At 42.3% G+C, this 15,406-nt stretch overlaps 1 protein-coding gene across 6 annotated transcripts in view; it reads left to right on the top strand.

The window, feature by feature from the left end:
• TMCO3 (transmembrane and coiled-coil domains 3) overlaps positions 1-15,179 on the top strand; it is a 53,255-nt gene extending 38,076 nt beyond the window's left edge. For 3 of the 6 annotated variants that reach the window (XM_080660436.1, XM_080660437.1, XM_080660439.1), the window contains 5 exons: positions 221-416; positions 5,663-5,813; positions 9,169-9,248; positions 10,205-10,354; positions 14,062-15,179. In XM_080660436.1, coding sequence (XP_080516562.1) covers positions 221-416; positions 5,663-5,813; positions 9,169-9,248; positions 10,205-10,354; positions 14,062-14,175 — 691 coding nt within the window. In that variant the 3' untranslated portion in view covers positions 14,176-15,179. The remainder of the gene's footprint in view (positions 1-220; positions 417-5,662; positions 5,814-9,168; positions 9,249-10,204; positions 10,355-14,061) is intronic. The other 3 variants (XM_080660434.1, XM_080660435.1, XM_080660438.1) reach the window with 1 other exon arrangement.
• The last annotated feature ends 227 nt before the right edge of the window (positions 15,180-15,406 follow it).

The following is a 15,406-nucleotide window of genomic DNA, read 5'->3' as shown; positions in this document are numbered from 1 at the left end:
GAATTGATTGCAAAGTAATCCAGCTTCTTTATTGATTCAAATAAAAATTTCTGCGATTAATATGATTGATAGTTTTTATCTTAATATTTGGAAATAAAAATGTATGTGATTTGGGTCCTTTATTTTACAACATGTTAGAAAATAGTGGAAGATCATTTTATTGGGTTTTAGAGAAATATGTTTAGAGGTGAAATAACATGTCTCTTTTTTCCTTTCCTAGCATTGTCATGGAAATACTACGAATACTGGTTTTGATTGGTCAGATTCTTTTTTCGCTGGCTGCTGTTTTTCTGTTATGTCTTGTTATAAAGACTTACCTTATAGGACCGTATTATCGAAAGCTACATATGGAAAGCAAAGGAAACAAAGAAATCCTTATCTTAGGAATCTCGGCTTTCATCTTTTTAATGTTAACGGTAATTCTCATATTTGTTATTTATGTAATTTGATTTATATAGTCTGTTCACTGAAAGCTTGTGATCGTTTCTTATCTTTTTATTTTAATAATAGTTAAAATATTTAAACACTTATTAGTATTTTTTTATTTTATACACAGTTATTATGCTACACATCAATATTAATATGAGTTAATCCTATTTAACTGTTTTAACTTATACTCTTAAGCATTTTTCTACAAAAGTATTTGTGGAGTGCTGCATTAAAAAACAAATCTAACCCTAGCCGGGTGGCTCAGTTAGTTGGAGCATCATCCTGAACACCAAAAAAAAACACACACAAATCTAGCCCTGGTTGGTGGTTCAGTGGTTAGAGCACCAGCCTGTGCACCATAGGGTGCGTGCAGGAAGCAACCAATCTCTCTTCTCTTCTCTTTCTCTTCCTCTTTCTCTTTTCTCTTTCTCTTTCTCTTTCTCTTTCTCTTTCTCTTTCTCTTTCTCTTTCTCTTTCTCTTTCTCTCTCTCTCTCTCTTTCTCCCTCCCTTCCACTCTCTCAAAAAAATCAATATAAAAAAATCAATATAAACAGTATCTTCAGGTGAGGAATAACAAAAAGCAAACCTGTGAGAATGAAAAGCCACCAGTGTCAAATATCTTACTCTGTCTTAAACTTTTAAACAGTTTTGTACCTGAAAGATTAACAAATTAAAAACAAATTTTAGGTTCTGATCGATCAATAAAGACATTAAAAAAAACCACAAATTTTAGTTCTGTTCCATAATGAAAAGGTAGTCAACAGAACTTTTGCCATAAATGTGAAAGGTTAAAAATAAAAGGTTTGTTTTGGAGGCAGCCTTCTCATTTAAAGGACAAGCATCTCATGAGAATGGGGGAAATGAGGAAAGCCCCCTCCTAAGTGGTTTAAGTACTAATGGCAACGCTAGACTACCAGCATTTGCTCTCCTTTGCCTGTATCCCAGAGAAATGAGGACTAGGTTCACACAGAAACTTATACGCTAATGTTTACAGCAACTGCCCAGATGTCCTTCAGCAGGTGAATGTTTCAACCAGCTATGGTCACTATGGTCCATCCACATCAAGGAAGACTACCCGGTTTTAAAACTTGGTACATGATTTACCAGAGAATTGTGTTGAATGAGAAAAGCCAATGCCAAAGGTTGCATATTGTATGATTCCATTTGTGTGAGATTTATGAAGACAAAATTTCAGAATGGAGGGAAGATTGCTGCTTGACAGGTATTAAGGAGGGGATGGGGGTGGGAAGGATCCTCATGGGGACAGACTATTCCACCTCTCTTCATTGTGACACATCAGTATCCTGGCTGTGACCTAGTGCAGTGGTCGGCAAACTCATTAGTCAACAGAGCCAAATATCAACAGTACAACGATTGAAATTTCTTTTGAGAGCCAAATTTTTTAAACTTAAACTATATAGGTAGGTACATTGTTATTAACTTAATTAGGGTACTCCTAAGCTGGCCTTTGCTAAAAACTCAAGGGGCCAAAGAGCCACATGTGGCTTGAGAGCCACAGTTTGCCGACCACTGACCTAGTGCTATGATTTGTTAAGATGTTGCCATTGGGGAAACTGTACTTGAAATCTGATTATCTCAAAATAAAAAGTTTAATTTTAAAAAGGAAATTAGCAAAAATTACTTCCTTATATATGATTTAATTGCCTGCTAGTATTTCATAATCTTCTAAGAAAACTATGATTTGCTTCTGCTCAAAGCTGCTCAAGTAAAAATGACTTATGTAATTTTTTTACATTGCTTTATCCTTTCCAGAATATTTTTATCTTTGAAAATAGCATCCAGCACATTTGTCTTATCTGCATGACTTCCTTACTGTTTCCTCAGTCATTGGTTCTTAGTGTGTTTTTTTTCTTCATTTGACTATAATTACTGAGCACCTGCTATAGTTGCCGGGTATGGTGTTAGGTGTTGAACATTTTGCATATTAGGTATTCTCTGTGAGACTCACTCCTCGTTTATTGCTGTGTGATATTCCATCACATATTTCACAGTTCATCCTTTCTGTTATTATCTACTAGGGTTTGTTTCCATTTAGGGCTGTTACGAATAAAGCTTCTGTATATTCTCATATGTGTTCTTTGTTGGACATGTGATCTCATGTCTGATGAATATATGTCTAGGATTGGAGTCGCTGGGTTGTAGGGTATACTAACTTTAGTAATTTTCCATGCTAGTTTTCCCCAAGTAGTTATACTGGTTTATACCCTTACCAGAGTTGTGTTAGGGTTTAGTTTCTTTGTATCCTCACCAACACTTGTGTTTTCTGTCAGTCTTTGCAATTTTAACCATTCTTCTAGGTGGTAGTATCTTGTCAGGGTTTTGGTTTTCATTTCCTTGATGACTGATAGTGTGGGCACCTTGCCATATGCGTATTAGCCAGATGGACATCCTCCTTGGGGATGCGCCTGGTAGAGTCTTAAGGTTATTTCTCTATTGGGTTGGTTATCTTCTTACTCATTTGTAGGCGTTTCTTATATGTCCTGCCAAAATTTTGACAAATTTTTTATTTACTGATTTAAAGTGTACAATTCAGTGGTTTTCAGCATATTCACAACACTGTGCAACCATCACCACTCTCCAATTTCAGAACCAATTTCTATCACCCCAAAAGAAACCCTTTACCTCACAATTCTGTCTGTTCCCCATCCCCTAGTAACCACTAATCTACTTTCTTTTCCTACGATTTGCCTCTTCTGGACATCTTATATAAGTGGGATCATATAATATGTGACCTTTTCTATCTGGCTTATTTTACTTTGCATGTTTCAAAGGTTCATCCATGCTGTAGCATGTTTTAGTACTTTGTTCCATTTTATGAATAATATTCTATGTCAGATATATTTTTCCTACTGTTTCCCAGTTTGTGACTTTCCTTTTCACTTGCTGAATGGCTTTTTTTGATGAACAACAGTTCTTAATTTTAATGAAGTCAAGTTATTCATTTTTTTATGGTTAGCAATTTTTATATTCTATGTAAAAGACCTTTGCCTAGCTATGGCCAGTTTACCTCAGTGGTTAGAGCATCAGCCCGTGGACACGAGGGTTTCAGGTTCGATCCCAGGTCAAGGGCACATACTTCGGTTGCAGGGTCGATCCCAGTCCCAGTTGGGGCTTGTGTGAGAGGCAACCAATCGATGTGTGTGTCTCACGTCAATGTTTCTCTCTCCCCCCTCCCCTCTTCTCCCCCTCTGTCCTCCCTCTTTTCTTCCCTCCCTTTCTCCCTCTCTCCCTCTTCCTCCCTTCCACTCTCTAAAAGTGAATGGAAAAAATATCTTTGGGTGAGAATTAAAAAAAAAGACCTTTGCCTACCCCTGGATCACAAAGATACTCCCTGTTGTCCTCTGGAAGTGTTACTGCTTTACTTATCTTGTTTAGATCTGTCCATCTGGAGGTGAGTGTAACACATGATGGAAGGAAGTGGAATTTGTTTTTTCACGTGCTTTTCCGCACACTGTGTGCTGAAAGACCCCTCCCCCACGTTGTGCAGGGTCACCTTGTCAAAAACCAGGAGACTGTGTGAGTGCTTGTGTGCGTGTGCATGTTTCTGACCTGCACTCTGCTCCCTTGGCCAGCATACCTGCCCTTACAGCTGGCAGTGTAGCGCCAGCTTCCTTCTCCATCAGGGTTGTCTTGGCTCTACAGGGTGGGCAAAAGGAGGTTTACAGTTGTTCGTATGGAAAATAATATCATAATAATACAAGAAAAAACTGTATTTTTCGTACTCACAACTGTAAACCTACTTTATTTTCACCCTGTATTTGTGGTCTTTCCAGTGTCCATGTACGTTTTTAGATTCAACTTGTCACTTTTCACACACAAGAAGTTTTGTTGTGATTCCAGTGAGCCTGTACTGTAGGCCAGTTGAGGGAAAGTGACCTTTTCCCTCCTAAGTGTGGCACACACCCTCTATTTACCGAGGTCCTCATCCGCGTTTCTCAGCAGCATTTTGTAGTGTTTGGTGCGGAAGTTGTGCACTTCTTTTGTTTATTCCTAGGTGTTTGATGAGTTTTGATGTTATTGCAAATGGTATTTCTTCAAAAGTTCATTTTCCCCCCCATGTGTCTGATGCTGCTATTGTCTATAGTTTTACTGTCTCAAATTAAAAAGGTATCTTTCTAGTTGTTTTGCATCAGTAATGTCATATAAAGAAGTCTGAAACTGATTTTAACAGAACTATACAGGTAGAAGCCTAATGATCCATAACTATTCTGTCTCAATGTGGCATTATTGAATCTAGTCAGGTCTAGATTCGCTGGTGCTTCCCTCTGGTTTCCTGCCATCTCCAGGTAATTGCTTATTAGCTGTGTCTGCTTTCTCTAAGCAGTTTAAGTTGGTGATGGGAATAATTTTTTATACAAAACATTTTTCTAAATTTTTTTATTGAATTGAGAGAGGAAAAAAATGAGAGAGAGAAAGAGAAAAGAAACATCGATGTGAGAGAGACACATTGATCAGTTGCCTCCCGTATGAGCCCAGAGCAGGGATCGAACCTGCAACCTAGGTATGTACCCTGGCTGGGAATCCAACCCCAACCTTCTGGTGCATGGGATGATGCTCCAACCAACTGAGCCACACTGGCCAGGACTACAATACTTTTGTTGTTGTTAATCCTCCTCCATTGATTTTTAGAGAGAGTGGGAAGGAGAGAGAGAGAGACATTGCTTTGAGAAACATCGATTGGTTGCCTCCTGCAGGTACATTGACCAGGGCTGGGGATCGAGCCTGTGAGCAAGGTTTGTGCCCTTGACTGGAATCGAACCTGGGACCCTTCAGTCCGAGGATCAACTCTCTATCCACTGAGCCAAACTGGCTAGGGCTATAATGTATTTTTTAAGCCAGAGTCAAGCTCTTCCTTGATTTAAGGTAAAGAAAATGTATCACAAATATTTAAAATAAAATTTGGAAAATACTCTAATTCAAAAATTTCACAGCTATCTACGTGAATTGTTTCAAATGTTTTAAATTAATTTTTTCTCCCTGTATGGTTAATTTAACTTACGTTAGCTTTCTCATGTTGTCTCTCTGGGTCATCCCCACAGAGGCACCACTGGGGATTTCACAGATGTACAGCGAGATTTGATTTTCACAGCTTTATTGTGATGGTTCTGCTAGACCTTACAAGGCTGTCTTTGGGTGTGAATCCTACTTTGGCAGAAGCCGTTGGTAACTGGTGGCACTGTGTGTGTGACGTGGTCCTTCCCTCCTCCCCAGGTCACAGAGCTGCTGGATGTCTCCATGGAGCTGGGCTGCTTCCTGGCTGGAGCGCTCATCTCTTCCCAAGGCCACATGGTCACTGAGGAGATTGTGTCTTACATTGAGCCGATTCGCGACTTCCTGGCTATCATTTTCTTTGCATCCATAGGTAACTTTCTGCTTTACATCGGAATGTTTGAATTGTGTTTGTTAAACACTTGCAGATTACCTCTGTAATCTCTTTATATACTTACTAGTGGCCCGGTGCACAAAATTCGTGCACTCGGGGGGGGGGGTGCGGTCCTCCCAGCCTAGCCTGTGCCCTGTCACAGTGCGGGAGCCCCACGATCCATCGCCCCAAAGAGGTAGGCCTCTGCGAGCCTCACGTCTCTGCGCCCAGCGCCGGGAACAGAGATGCAAGCCTCACGCAAGTCCCCAATGCTGCAAGTCCCCGCCCTCTCGCATGCAGCCTCCTGCTGATCGGTCATTACACGTGAGGGCGTCACGACCCTTTGCATATTAGCCTTTTATTATTAAGATTTTTATCTGTAGACTAGACAGTGGAAACAGTTCCCATAAAAAATTAGAGTCTGAGGAAAAATTATATTTAAAAAGAGGGAAAGTTTGAATTAAGGGATGTTAATTTGCTGATTGGTTGTCATGCCCCATCAATGCTAAGATGCACGTGTAGGAAGGCAGTGTAAAGGCTCAGGCATCCTCAGGGAAGACAACTCTTGTTTTGACTCCATAGGAAGGGCCCCGGTGCTCAGCAGGTTAGCATCTTAACGTCAGTGCATCAAAATGGGAAGTTTGGGAGGAAATACTAATTTTGATACAAAACAAAGGTAAATTGGCAGTGCGCGTGCGCTCTGGAGATTTCCCTGTGTCGGGGTGTCTTAGTGGCCAGTCCTGGAGAGGACCAGCAGTACAGAATCCCAGCCTCTGTGTTGCAGCATTTCCGCATGGCACCCCCTTGTTCTCGCCCTCTTACGGCCTGGAAAGTCCACACACTCTCTACTCGTCAACAGGTTCTGTGTAATCCCAGCAAGACTTTCAGAACATGGAAAAGCAGATTCTAAAATTTAAATGGATGTGTGAAAGGCCCTGAGGAGCCAAGGCAGTTCTCAAAGGAAACACAAGTGGGAGGGTCACACTTGAAAGAGGTGAAATAAGCCCAGCCAGTGGCTCAGGGGTTAAGCGTCGACCTATGGACCAGGAGGTCACAGTTTGATTCCTGGTCGGGGCACATACCTTGGGTTGAGGGCTCAATCCCCTGCGTGGGGTGTGCCGGAGGCAGCCAATCAATGATTCTCTCTTATCATTGATGTTTCTATCTCTCTCACCCTTTCCCTTCCTCTCTGAAATCAATATAAATATATTTTTTAAAAAGAAAAAGAAAGAGGTGAAATAAGAGCATTCACAACCACTTTTAGTAATCAGATGTGTCCCTGAGAGAGCCCCTCTCAATGGATGTTTGCCCCGTCCTCTCTGCCCCTTCGCTCCTCATCCTCTCTGCCCCCACGCGTGTGTGTCTCTCTGTCTCCCCTTCTCCCCTCATTTTCTCTCCTTGGCCCTCTCTTCTGCCTCTTCCTTCCCCTTCACTCCACTGCTGGAAACACCCCCTCAGCATGCTAAGTAAGCTCTGCCAATTCTGATTCCTTGAACTTCCATTCCTGGTTGATGATTCACTTCTTTTCTGTCCGTTCTTTTTCAGATAAGGTGTAATAAAATTGATTAATTGTAACCCTATTCTCACCGCATTCCAGTCCTGCGATCCATTCCTAAGACCCCCCCTCCCCCCGACCCCCAGTCACCCTGACTAGTTGTTCCACTCTGTGTCCTACCTGCTTGGGCCTCCTGGAATGCTCGCTTGTTAAAAAACTAAAACTTGCCGAAACCGGTTTGGCTCAATGGATAGAGCGTCAGCCTGCGGACTGAGGGGTCCCAGGTTCGATTCCGGTCAAGGGCTCGTACCTTGGTTGCGGGCACATCCCCAGTGGGGGGTGTGGTGTGCAGGAGGCAGCTGATCGATGTTTCTCTCTCATCGATGTTTCTGACTCTATCCCTCTCCCTTCCTCTCTGTAAAATATCAATAAAATATATTTTTAAAAAAAACCTAAAACTTCACAAATATGTTATTTAAAACATATATTTGCTCTAATATTTTTCAAATTGGGATTCTTGATTATTAAGAGCCATGCTTTGTAACAATAACCATTGTACATATTTTTGCTTTGGTTATTTACACTCAATATATCAGAAGGAATTCAAGTTAATTTCCCTGCCAACTGAGAAACACGTGTACAATCAGGTTTTTATTCTCTAACTGCTCAGGGACATAATTTTTTTGTTCCAGGGTTCTAAGCAGCAAGTTAATAGCATCTGTTTAAGAAGACACCTTTGCTTTTCTGCATATGTAGACCTTGATGACATGTAAATGAACGGTGGGGTCCTGTTTTTAACAAACATTCATCGACCTCCTGCCCCAGCCAGGCCCTGTCAGAACCACAAAGATGACCTGCACCCAGCGCTCATTAGCCACAGTTGGCTCTGGGTGATAAGAGTGGGCCCTGGGGTCACTGCCACCAGCAAGTGGGAACGAGGGATTCAGGCAGAGATCCTGAGGAGAGGCCTCCTTAGAACATCACAACCAAGGGCAGTCTTAGGCCCAGAGTGAAGAGGGGAGAGCACTGCTCATGTGGTTCTTGGAGGTGCCCTGAGGCAGGTGTCAGTGTTACCTGGCACCTTGCAGCCCTGGATCCTTGCTCACTTTCATATCTGTGGGCCTGGTGTGTGTACACAGTGACCGTGAGAACAATTGTTTATAAACACGGGTACCTGCTTTACATGTCATGCTGTGTTCACTCACTGCCCAAATCCACAACTACAAATGAGGAAGCTGAGGCAGAGAGAGGTTAAGAGGCATGCCAGCGTCTACAGTTGGTTAGTGGTAGACCTGGGATTTTAGCCCAGAGCCTGCACTGCTTACTGTTGTGCTATTCCAGGTATGCACTTGGTATTTTTGCAAGAATGAGTGGCTTTAAGTGGGAAAACTATAGCATAGCTTGCTAGCCCTCCTGTCACAGTTCTATGTGGCAAAGACATTGTAACATGGACTTCATCTCACTCTGTTTGTTCATGTCACTAAGCACTAGCTCCAGTCGTTTGGTGTCAGCGTTGCTCTCCGCACAGGGCTGTGCTCACGGCCAGAAGTCAGGGGAGTGAGCAGCCTCCACCCTCAGAGCAAAAGCCTCTGCCATCTGGCCTGTGCCGAGCATCCCACTGGCGGTTGGTCCAGTGAGGGGCTCTGTGGGGGCCCAGGAGCCGCCCACAGCAAATGCTTGGATGAGCGCTTAAACAAACAGCACAACAGGATGGTGCTTACAAGAATTCTTCCTTTTATTGAAACAAATCTGAGGAGCTTGAGAGTTGATAGATTTATCAGTGAGAAACAGGCGTGAATTTGTTCAGAGATGGGCTGTGTGATCCTGAAAGAATTCCCGTGTCCGTCCTCTTCCTCACAGGCCTCCACGTGTTTCCCACTTTCGTGGTGTACGAGCTCACCATCCTGATGGTCCTCACGTTGGCGGTGGTGATCATGAAGGTACCGAGCCTCTCAGTCATTCGTGATTGGTAAAATTCAGGTTATCTTGGGGTTTACATGTCACACAGCACACATACTTCCTCCTGGTCCTGAGTGCCTGCCCACAGCAATGCCAAGTGTGTGAGTCCCCAGCAGGGCCACTTACCTGGAACACCCGACTGTGAGACGCCCCTCCTCCCCCTCCTGCTACCCCACCGCCTGGGGACAGGTCTGGGTTAGGATACAGGTGATTTGGGTTTGTTTTCCTTTGTTTGTCTCAGAATTGAGTATATTTAAAACTGGGAGTTAGAAAGCTGGAATGGGAGAAATAGCTGTCTGGATCCTCCAGAGAAGTCCTTGCACTAGAATTTGACTTTAATCCTAAATAAGTCTGAAGAACCATAGAACCTGCTCTTGTGATGCCTGCAGATACACATCTTCACGGTCACGAGAATTATTTCACCACTCTCCTGTGTCTGTCCTCCAAGACTACAAATCATTGCATTGCCTCTATTAACTTTTAATGTCCTGATCTGCTCTGTAGCTATCTGGCTTTGTGGATTATAGAAATTGACTTAAAATATTTCCACTGGAAGGAGCCAGAATCCCCGATGATTGTCTAGCTGCCCTACTAGCTTCAGGCTGCTTACCCCTCTGGAGATTGCTTTCATGAGAGAAATACATTCTCTCTTATTAAAAATAAAATTCGCATTTGAACGCTATATAACATCTAATACTGTTCATTTAGTTCTGGGGGCCAGGGAGGTTTTGTTTTCTGCAAATGAACCCAAAACCTGGATTTGGCCTTGGTGTTCTCTGTGGTTTTATTTCAGACATTTTGTGTTTATTTGGTGCCTTCAGCATAGAAGTGCCTCCCTGTGTGTTATTCAAGGGCTGCCCCGGCATTTGTGTCCCCTCTGTCCTGGGTGCTTGGACGCCGGGGCTCTGATAAAGCAATAACATGGGCACTCTCACAGTTTGTTCTGGCAGCACTGGTCTTGTCTCTCCTCTTGCCGAAAACCAGCCAGTACATCAAGTGGATCGTGGCCGCAGGGCTGGCCCAGGTCAGCGAGTTCTCTTTTGTCCTGGGGAGCAGAGCGCGCAGAGCCGGCATTATTTCTCGGGAGGTGAGTCTCCACCCACTTCCTGTAAGTGCTTCGTCAGTGTCCTGTTAGACACCCCTCTTGCTGATGTGTGAGCATCGTTTGTGCGCAGTTGATTGTGTGTCCACCTTCCATTTGCACTTACATTTTTCCTCTCCATTTTTGCCCATTTCTACTTTTTTCAATTTTATTATTTGCCCTTTTTTAATTGGCTATGAACTAGAATTTGGTAAGTATCATTTGATGATCCGTGATTGTCACTAAATTTGATAAGAAGGAGGTTTTTTTGTGATGGGTGGTGGGGTGTGGCTCTAATGTGAAAAAAGGACTCCCAACCCCATGGGTAAATATAACGCACTCTGTGCTTCCTGGTGTTAAAAGTTTAATGTTTAAAACCTGAATATGCTTCGAGGACCAGATAACTGAGTTGAGTATTAGCCCTGAGTGAGCTAAGGGCAAATTGATGCTGTAACTATGGAAAGCATTTGATAACTAAAAATAGAGCATTAATGTTTCAGTGAAAACAAAATGGAGATCAAAGGGAGTTTTGTTGTTGTTGAATGTATAAAATGTTGGGTAATAGTATAGGAGTTTGAACTCCCTGCTTTTGAACTGCTAGCTCACTAAGAAATCACGTGTGCCGGGCTGGAAAACTGTATACTATGTAGACTGTGGAAATCAACTGTTTTTGTGTTCCCCAGTGTAGAAACAGTTAACTTCAGGATGTTTTTAAGTCATAGGATGTTTTTAAGTCATGGATTTACAGACAAACAAGTTCCTAATAGTAACTTCTATTTATAATCATTTTTTACTCTGTAGCCCTCTTTTGCAATCTAAGTGTCACTTTTTGCCCCTTTTGATGTCTACGTCAGCACAGTTGAACTTCTGGGCCTGAAGGGGTTTGCCTTGATCTCATTCCCCTCCTCAGGGCAGGGGCCACAGCGAGAGGGCCTCCTGACTGCCCTGCCTTACAACGTCACTCCCTAAGTTGTGATGGTGTCAGTAAAGTCCACCCAGCCAAGTGACACTGTGGGTATTTGGATCTGCATACCTGCTCCCTAATAAATGTGGACTGGATGAATATAAAAGTTCTAATTGGTACACATGAAATGCTGGTAAGCTTTCAAAATTAAGTGGTTGTCTCCTTGTATCCATAAGTGTGAGGAAAGTAAGTCCTACTGTTAAAGAGGACTTAAGGAGAAACCAAGATGGCGGCATAGGTAAACACCTAAACTGCTGCCTCGCACAACAATTTCAAAACTACAACTAAAAGACAAAACGGACATCATCCAGAACCACAGGAAGTCTGGCTGAGTGGAAATTCTACAACTAGAAGGAAAGAGAAAAGCACACTGAGGCTCAGAGGATCTGCAGGAGGCAGAGGTACTGAGATGCGTGCGCAGAGAGGACTGGCAGCTGAGTGTGCAGCTTGCTTTCTCAAGTGGGAGGGAGACAAAAGTTCCCGACTGTGCTGAACTGCAGTTCTGGGCGAGACTCTGGGGACCCAGACTCATGTGGAGAGAGGCTGGACTGTCAGGAGGAGAAAAGCACGCTGAGACTCAGAGGAACTGCGGAGGGCAGAGGTACCTAGGCACGCAAGCGGAGAGGGCAGGCAACTGAGTACGCGGCTGGCTTTCTCAAGCAGAAGGGAGACAAAAGCTCCCGACTGCACTGAACTCCAGTTCGGGGCAAGACTTTGGGGACCCAGACTCATTCAGGGAGAAACTGGACTGTCTGGCAGGGGGTGGAACTTGAGGGCTGCTTTCTCTCAGAGGTGCTTGCAGTGATTACCACGGGACACTGAGACACAGGGGCCTATTAGGGCAGGGCTGATGGGAAACCTGTGCTGTCTGCTCTGCCCTGAGACTCCGCCCCATCCAAGCTGAGCACAGAGGCTTTTGCAAGTCTTGTCTCATAAGGGTGTCTCCAGCACAGAAGTTTTCCCAGTGTAGACACAGCTGATCCTCACAGCCAATTGGCATGGAGGTCAATTCCTCCCAGGGATACCAACAACAATCAAGGCTTAACTACAACAAGACTGTGCACACAGCCCACAAAAGGGTGCACCAAGAGTGTCCACCTCAGGTAACTGGGGAGGCTGAGCCACTGGGCCCTATAGGACACCTAGCACACAAAGCCACTCTATCAACTCAGGCAAGCAGCCAAAATGCGGAGACAAAGAAACAGATCACAAATGAAAGAAATGGAGGAAAGCAAACTACTGGATGTAGAGTTCAAAACCACGGTTATAAGGTTTTTCGAGAATTTTCTAGAAAAGGCTGATAAATTTAGCAAGACCCTCGAGGATATGAAAAAGGACCAACTAGAAATTAAGCATACACTGACTGAAATAAAAAATATTATACAGAGATCTAACAGCAGACTAGAGGATCGCAAGAATCAAGTCAAAGATTTGAAATACAAAGAAGCAAAAGACACTCAACCGGAAAAGCAAAAAGAAAAAAGAATCCAAAAATTTGAAGATAGTGTAAGGAGCCTCTGGGACAACCTCAAGCATACCAACATCAGAATTATGGGGGTGCCAGAAGAAGAGAGAGAGCAAGATACTGAAGACCTTTTTGAAGAAATAATGACTGAAAACTTCCTTCACCTGGTGAAAGAAATAGACTTACAAGTCCAGGAAGCACAGAGAACCCCAAACAAAAGGAATCCAAAGAGGACCACACCAAGACACATCATAATTAAAATGCCAAGAGCAAAAGACAGAATATTAAAAGCAGGAAGAGAAAAACAGTTAATTACCTACAAGGGAGCACCCATATGATCGTCAGCTGATTTCTCAACAGATACTATGCAGGCCAGACGGGAGTGGCAAGAAATATTCAAAGTGATGAGTAGCAAGACGCTACAACCAAGATTACTCTACCCAGCAAAGCTATCGTTCAGAATTGAAGGTCAGATAAAGAGCTTCACAGATAAGAAAAAGCTAAAGGAATTCATCACCACCAAACCAGGATTATATGAAATGCTGAAAGGTATTCTTTAAGAAGAGAAAGAAGAAGAAAAAGGTAAAGAAAAAAATTATGAACAACAAATACATATCTATCAACAAGTGAATCTAAAAATCAAGTGAATAAAAAATCTGATGAACAGAATAAACTGGTGAATATAATAGGATCAGGGGCATAGAAAGGGAGTGGACTGACAATCCTTGTGGGGAAAGGGGTGTGGGAAGAGACTGGACAAAAATCGTACACCTATGGATGAGAACAGTGGCGGGGGAGGGTAAGGGCAGAGGGTGGGGTGGGAACCAGGTGGAGGGGAGCAATGGGGGAAAAAAGAGGAACAATTGTAATAATCTGAACAATAAAGATTTAATAAATAAAATAAATAAATATGCTCTAAAAAAAAAAAAAGAGCACTTAAAACAATTGCAGAAGAATGGAATTTGTGCTTGAGCTCCATCTGAGACCTGCCCTGAGGCTGTATCCTCACTCTAAGTGACGCCCAAGGGGTCAGTCTGACTGCCTAGTGAGCCCAAGGGGTGACTCCGATTGCACAGACTCCAGTGTGTGCACCAGTGATGCATCGACCTGACAAGTTTCCACTGATGGTCTAATCTCAGTCCACCTCACATCCAAATGTTGAGGCACCTGTGTCTGTATGGGGGTGTACCTGAGAGTGCATCTGTGGTTTGAGGTGGACATAGACTTACCTGTTATAGGTGCACCTCTTAATCCTGAGATGACTCTCAGTTTTACCTGTTGCAGGTGTACCTCCTGATCCTGAGTGTGACCACGCTCAGTCTCTTACTGGCCCCCGTGCTGTGGAGAGCTGCAATTACGAAGTGCGTGCCACGACCAGACCGGCGGGCAAGTCTCTGAGGGCACCAAGATGATAAACAACTTTGCAAAGCAAAACCTGTATGCAGGGAAGCCTGATATTTCAGACAGTTCTGTAACTGCACTTTGGGGAACAAAATATGCCATTAAGGAGGGGGGTGTCTTATTTGCCCAGCTTTACAATCTATTACTGCCATATTTTAGAATCTTCCAGAGTAATTTATTGCGTTCAATTGATCATGCACAATATAAACATTACGCTGCATTTTATAAGTCGCCTTGACTATTTTGCCTGGATGTGCCTTTTTTTTCGGAAATTAATGTTAACTTTCTATTGTTATTTTATCAGTTCATGATAGCTTGGTAAAAAAATTAGAAAGCTTTTTTATTTATTGTACAACTTTGGTGTTGTAATCTGTTGGTCAGTATTCGTTATTAAAACCTTTCTGTGATGTGAAGTTTTAATTCTGGCAATGAGTTTGAAAAGTTACTTTTAATCCTTAAAGCCTATGTTTTCTAAAACGAGATGTGTCTATTTGGTTTTTATTATAACAATTTTAAATAAAACACTTTCATGTCAATTTTTATTAGGTTAATAATTCTTTTAAAATATTTGGTTTTGGAATTCTTTAATAAAGATCCTTTATGATCAAAATATAACTTATTGAAAATTATTTTAATAAGATTTTTGTGTTTTACTAATCTATCAATTTGTTGTTGTTGTTGTGATTTGTATATTACCACACTATTCTCCAAGAGGCCAAATTAATGTAGTGCTATTTGCAAAGCCTAAGTTTTAACTTAAAATTTTAAAAGTGTATTTTGGTGATTATGTGCCCCATTTTAGAAAACCACACAGATGACGAGCTGATCCTTATAAAGATTTCCCTAGGGGGTACTTTAAGCTACAGTTTCCCTATAAATATTGGCTTTAAGAGCCTAAATATTTGACCAAATACTTGGAAAGACATGTTAGGTGGAATTATGTATTGCAGATATAAATTATAGATTGCAATAATATAAATTAAAACACTTTAAAATGAAGTAAATTGCATCTAGTCTGAAGTAAGTCCATGGAGAAATGATACAAACATGTGCTTATTTTTAGAAAATAGCATTGGTCATATTCATTTCTAAATTATACAGATGGTCCTGCCCATTCTCTTTGAGTCATTGGGTGTATACACAGCAGTGAGCTAGGAATCCTGGCTTGGTCCTCATGTGATGATGCTGAGGCCTTCCTATCACATCTGTAACACTATCTTATTCCATC

The sequence above is a fragment of the Plecotus auritus genome (genome assembly GCF_963455305.1).
Source record: "Plecotus auritus genome assembly, chromosome: 3".
Classification (NCBI taxonomy): Eukaryota; Metazoa; Chordata; class Mammalia; order Chiroptera; family Vespertilionidae; genus Plecotus; species Plecotus auritus.
Note: the sequence above shows the minus strand (reverse complement) of the source record. Positions and strands in the feature narration are given on the sequence as shown.